This window comes from Alligator sinensis, unplaced genomic scaffold, assembly GCF_000455745.1.
Source record: "Alligator sinensis unplaced genomic scaffold, ASM45574v1 scaffold800_1, whole genome shotgun sequence".
Taxonomy (NCBI): Eukaryota; Metazoa; Chordata; order Crocodylia; family Alligatoridae; genus Alligator; species Alligator sinensis.
Genome location: NW_005842655.1, coordinates 871,464 through 877,846, shown reverse-complemented (window position 1 = coordinate 877,846; position 6,383 = coordinate 871,464). Strand labels below are relative to the sequence as shown.

Genomic DNA, 6,383 nt, shown 5'->3' with positions numbered 1-6,383 from the left:
CTCTTTCCTCACTGCTGGCTTTACAGGCATGGAGTACTTACAGTATGTTCCACATATTCTTTTCCTGCCTGTATCACATCCAAGGCCCTCTTCTTTTGCTCTCCATCCAGTAGTAACTTGTATGCTTTGTCCACGGCTAGCAAAACAGACTGATGTTAAGCAAATCTGCAAACACATTCATAAGACACTACATATCCATAAAGATTCTTTGCTAGCAAAATCCAGTCCAATTCCCTTCTCATGCCATCAGGTGCATAAACCAGAGATATTAATATAGGGGAACATGTCAATTTATTTTCCTTTACAGATCACATAGATCAGTTATAACCTGAAGTCAGCTGAAATGCTGGTAGATTCTTATGACAGAGATCATCCACAGACCTCCTTCAGGGATTAATAAATTTGTAATTCCCAACAAGTGATTGGATTTCACAGTGTAAAGCAGTTTTAAGCTGCATGTCTCCTACTAACTTCCGTGTAGAGAACAGGGCAAAAGCCACTCAACACTGATATTTTCTGCCCAACCTACAGTTCATATAGTGTAATAAATTAAAGATGGTCCCCTAGGCCTGACCTATGAACAAACTGACCCTTTCTTAGATTGTAGCAAAGCTATTACTACCACCTAGAGGATATCTGCCTTCTCTTTGAGCAGCAATCATCAAGCAGAGTTATGTCTCCCTCCCTTCTAAGATCTGCATTTAACCCCGCTTCTACCTTCTGGGGTTCCTCACCATCCAAGGAAGAGAACAGTCTTCTGACTTTATGCAACAGAAAAGCCAGCTAAGCGCTTTAGTACTGTACTAAAACACGAGTACAGTATGGCCACATACAGTTTTCCATACAAAGCTGACAGCAACCTTACCTTCAAAGGCTTTCTGGGCTCTTTCAGAATCATCTTGATTTTTGTCAGGATGTACCAATATAGATAACTACAAAAAACAAAGTACCATTAGACCAAAATCAATTTTATATTGACTGTGTATACAGAGTACTAGCCATGTTAGTCTGAAATCAGGCAGAAGGCAGAGCAGAGTTGCACTTTATAGACCAGGGGTGCTTGCAGGCTGCAAAAGGATTTTATCTGCCTCATGGCAGGTTCCTTAGCCCTGCCTGCTGCAGGCATGGGGGCAGCCTGAGCCATGGCACAAGCAGTGGGTCCCACCATCCCCAGGTATGCAGCAGGGCTGCGGTGGTACAGCAGCTGGACTCCACTTTCTGGCAGCCCCAGCAGCAGCAGCTCCTTATGGTTGCTGTCACTAGTGTTGCTGCCACCAAGCCCAGCCTTATTGTCTGGGCACCCTGGCCCATCTGCCCCACACCCACCACTGGGGGCACTGGACAGAGTGGGCAGGCAGGGTCTCCATGGAGACAGGCCAGGACCCCCGCGAGTAAGGCAAACTCAGTTGGGTGAATGGAATGGGCCCACAGGTGGGTGGGGAGTGGCGTCTGGGAGCAGAACAGATGGGCAGGAACAGGGCCTGGGGTAGAGCCACGATTCGCTGCTTGTACATCACTGCAATGGATGCCAGGTCTGCAGGCAGGAGCTAGTGGGAGGTAGATCACAGCTCTGACCCACCACCGGATTGTCACCGCTCCAAGATCCCAGTCCCAGCCCTGCCCACCTATGCTGCTCCCAGACACTGTTCCCTGCCCGCCCACAGCCCCATCCCATCCACCCAGCTGTGTGTGCCCTGCCCACAGGAATCCCAGGCTGAGCCAATCTCTGTGAAGTGGTGACAGCACAGGGCTGGGGCCTGAGACAGAGTTCAATCCACTCCCAGGTCTAGTAATATGCAACCTAAGGAGCTTTGGTGAGCTGCTGCAGGCCGGGGGTGAGGAAGGGATTCTGACCTGCCCTGCAACATCTCACCAAAACTCCCTAAATGGCCCTCCAGCCCAAATAGTTGCCCACCCCCATTATAGACCAACTAATTCAGAGATGTATAAGCTTTTGTAAGCAACAGCTTACTTCATCAGATGCATGAATCCTTGCATGGGATAGCAAATCAATCAATCACTATCATCTTTATAACAATCTTTCATGTATCTGAAAACTTATGCTTCCCACCCCCAACTCTTTACTTGTCGTTTTCCTCTGACTTGTCTACATGTTCCTGGAAGTGTGGTGCCATAAATTAGACGCTGTTCCAGTTGAAGCCTCACCAGCATCTAGTAAAGTGGAATAACTCTCCCAGGTCTTACATAGAACATTTATGTTAATAGTCTCAGAATGCGATCTGTACATTTTTCAGCAGCTTCATGTTGCTGACTCATTCAGTCTGCGGCCCACAATAATCCCAAAATTCTTTTCTGTTGTACCACTGCCTGGTCACTTATCTCCCATGTATTTATACACTTGATTTCTCCCTTTTAAGCACAGTACTCTGCATTTCTCTTTACTCAATTTCATTGTGTTAATTTTAAGCCATTTTGTCTCTCTCTCAAAATGACTGCAAATTCTGGTCCTGTTCTCTATCCTAGTTCTACTGCTACACTGCCCCCTGACTATCAGCTCTAGCTATTATGTATTTGCAAAAATGTACTGCACACGGGCATTGACAACTTTCAGATACTCAAAAGTTCAGTCAATTGAGAATAAGCTTCCTTAGGAATGAGATCATGCCTGGCTTCTCAGTGAGGAGTTCAGCTGCATGGCCAACAAGAGTTACATACCTGCCGGAACCTCTTCTTTATTTCTTCTTCTGTGGCCTCAGGATCCATCTGCAGGACCTAGAAGAGCCCACAGCAACAGAGTGAGTTTCATGAGAGGCCTGTTTTTTAGGTTCCCTGCAGCCTAGCTTATAATGTCTCTTTCACTGGCATATAGGTAGAAACAAAGCCAGTAAATCCTGACCAGTATCTCCAGTATAAGAAGTCTCAGCTGGGGGTGGTGCATGCTAAGGAGCTAGGAGCTCTAGTCTAGTCTATACTAGGGACCATTCTAGGCTCCAGCTGAGCCCGCTTAGATATACAAATAGTAGCATAAAAGCACCTTTATCTCACAGTCTTGCAATAGAGCTCAACTTGGTTGAAACACAGTCAATGCTGCTAATGTGGAGAAACACTTGCAGATTAATTTCTATCACGAGTATTATACTGGTCTTTGATTAGGATTGATTATTCTAACCATTGATCTCTAGTTTGCTCTCTACTATTGTACTTAATGCTTCTGTTTAAACTCTCTCTTTTAAGCAAAGACAAACTGGAAAGTTTTACTGTTTAGTTCCTTTGTGCTAGTCCAATGGCTCGAGGACTGGAGATCTAGCAAAGAAAGCGTCCCCTTGACATGCAGGGGAATTTAGGAATGCTCCCACCTACCAAACAGAAGAAATAGGGAGATGCGGCATTAGCACAATTCTGAAGGATGCAGATGGCACAGGGGAATAGGTACAAAAAAAGAAAAAAAACAAAACACTTCTTATTGACTCACTCCAATGAGAACGGAGGAAGCCTGGCCCTGCTGTAAAGATGCTAGCCCGGAACCTGGAAGATCTACATTTACTTCCCTGCTCTAGTCCTGCCATCCTGATTGCGACCCATGGAGGAAGCATACTAGTTCTACCAGATTACAAGTAGTCTGCAGTTCTTCTCATATCATCAACACTGTTATGATGGGCACAAAATCAACAACTCCAAAGAACAAACCCAATGTACTTATAAGGTTTCATGCAGCTTTCTGAGCAATTGATCTACTTTCCAATCAAGTGTTAGGACTTTCCACAGGACTATTCTGCAGATCACCCTGGCAAACAGTGCAAGGAGGCCTCTTTTGCTTCTCAGAACATAAAAGGCTGAGAAGCTGAGGCCAGAGAAAACTAGAAGGTGAAAGAGAGGTCCCAAGAAGGGCTGGCTAAGAAGAAAAACCAGGCTAATGTTTGCATTGCGAGTACAATTCTCTTTTGAGACTTTGTTACACAGCATGCACATGGTGCATTAGATCAGAACAGGACTCTCACCTATGTATACATCAGACAGCTATCATTTAAAACATCACATGTAAGGAGACTTGAATGCATTTACTTCTTTGCAAATTATGTAACTTCATGCTAAGGTAAAACTGACTACTGAGCCTTGCTTTTATTTCAGATATCCAAAATAAAATGCACAAGCAGTAAATAGTGACAAAAGCAATATTCTGTTAAAATTAGAGGCAAATCTGTCAAGTCTGTCAGTGCCAGAATACGAGTGAAATCTACTAAGAGGCCTACCTCCCATTGAGATTGCAAGGAACATGACACATCCTTGCCCTTGCAATCAGGGCCTACACTGAATGAATTTTTCAACAGCAAGTAGATAGCCAACAGACATAGGAAGCTCCTTGAGTAGGAGAAAGTCAGAGAAGAGGAAGAGTGCTCAGACTTACTTCAAAAGGGTTGAGGTTGAAATAAGAGGATCCAGGACGGGTCAGCCTATCAATCTGGTTTTTTGATGTTAAAACAGAGTCTCGCTTTTCGATCTGCTTCACCTGGAGAGAGAGAGAGAGAGAGAGTTATTACAGCATAATGAATTATACTCTTTTGTAGTGACCATGACGGGGGGCTTTGCTGAGAGGTAGAAGAGACCCCCGACCTCAACTCAAGCCTGTAGCCATCAATTCAGTGGGGACATTTCCCTATATAAGAATTAGCTAGACTCATTTGTCATCCTTTTACACTGTGATGTTGTACAACAGCATTTCTCAACCTGCAGGTCATGACCCAAAAGTGGGTTGTAAGAATATATGAAAGGGTCACAAACAAACTTGAAAAATGGATTCTCCTTTAAAGTAGAAAAAATAGTGGGAAACCATGGATTTTCCCTGGCAGGCTGGCAGAGTTCCAGCCTGCCAGGGGCTGCTTGGGGCCCCCTCCACGCCCCACACCCCACACTGTAGGGGCTGAGGCCTGGGGCAGGGGGTCGGAGTGAGGGGCACTGGGTTGGGACTGTCCACCAATGCTTACAAATGGATCCCGGTAAAAAAAAGTTGAGAACCACTGCTATACAGCACTGCTCTATTTACCCTCCCTGTTGCCTTTCTGCTATAAGAGTTCAGAAACTGCTTTTCTTTCTGTCTGCAGCTTCCCATTAAGGAGAGGTGCCATCCTCCACAGTGCACCCGATTCTTGGGTGTCCCACCAGTACTGCCTTCTGCACTCTCTAATCTGCATAAACTCTCTCAGGCTTTAGGTCCTTACAGACCTATGCAGGTTTAACAGGGATATTTTAAACGGATTTAGTAGAACTGCTGCAAGCTCCTGTGCAGATATTTTGGGTTGAGTGATTTTCAGTTTAGCTGACTTTCCTTCCCTGCAGGATTAAGCTAACCCGAAGTAATCATTCCACTATGTGCTTCTGTTGGCCTAACTGACTGCTGAAAAGGTGCAACAGTCACATAAAAGAATCGGGAAGAAGGGAAGAAAACTCCCTTAAGCATTAGTGGGATGACAGATTTCCAAGACTCGGCTAAGCAGAGGAGTGGAACAACAAGATCGACACACGCAGTGCTTGCAGGGTCATGCACGAAATCTCTTTCAGCGCACGAGACTCCTATCTAGGTTATGGTAGGAAAGACGAGCCATATGAAAAGTACAATTATGGCTGTACGTTGTGGCTTAAAATGCTGCATGTGAAATGCACCTACTTGCAACACACAGTGGGACAGGGGTGGAAAAAGCGACCTTAAGATAAAGGAGGAAAAACATCCCGCCTCTGAAACTGTCTAGGTTACTGTGAGGTCAGGACCACCTTGCCCAGTCTCCTGTCATGCTGTGGCAAGACCGTAGATGCTGAACAGGAGCTGGGTCTGACCAGGGCTTTTCCCCACTGCTCCTCTCTCGCTCACCTAGGGTGTGCGCAGGTACTAAAGCAACTTAAAATAAGGCGACTTAACTAAATCGGCTTAAGCCACGTCACAGTGTACACATGTACAGCCCCTTGCCGTGGCAGCCACCGTCTGAACTATCGCAGCTTCCAGCATCCGAGGTCCAGGGAAGGTCTGTTCAGAGGCCGGGCCCCTCGTTCCCGGGCTCAGCAGCCACCGAAGCCCCTTTCCTCCAAGGCTGCGTCTGCTCCTCCGTGAACCCGGCTGAGCCGTCAGCTGCCACCACATCTGGTGGCAACGCGCTCCACGCCCGGATGACAGATGCCACGCGACAAAAAACTACCTCGCCGCCTACTCCGACCCCTAGTTCTCGTCTCGGGAGAGTCGATAATACGTCTCTAGCCATTCGCCATTTCATAAATCCTTATCGGGGGCCCCTCTTCCGAGCAGAGCAGGCCTCTCGAGTCCGCCCCGCGCAGCAGCTGGTCCCCGCTGCCACCATGGCACCAACCCGCGGTGGGGCGCTTTCTGCATCCCCCTCAAAAACCCTGCTGCTGTCATGAGCGGGGGGTGCAGCGCG

The 6,383-nt window shown here is 46.8% G+C and overlaps 1 protein-coding gene across 1 annotated transcript in view; it reads right to left on the bottom strand.

Moving 5' to 3' along the window:
• The window catches only part of DNAJC8 (DnaJ heat shock protein family (Hsp40) member C8), a 12,223-nt gene extending 5,999 nt beyond the window's left edge, over positions 1-6,224 (bottom strand). Inside the window, exons 1-5 of the mRNA XM_006033719.2 lie at positions 6,147-6,224; positions 4,367-4,468; positions 2,677-2,733; positions 866-932; positions 42-136 (exon numbers count right to left, since the gene is read on the bottom strand). Coding sequence (XP_006033781.2) covers positions 42-136; positions 866-932; positions 2,677-2,733; positions 4,367-4,468; positions 6,147-6,221 — 396 coding nt within the window. The 5' untranslated portion in view covers positions 6,222-6,224. The remainder of the gene's footprint in view (positions 1-41; positions 137-865; positions 933-2,676; positions 2,734-4,366; positions 4,469-6,146) is intronic.
• Positions 6,225-6,383: the final 159 nt, after the last annotated feature.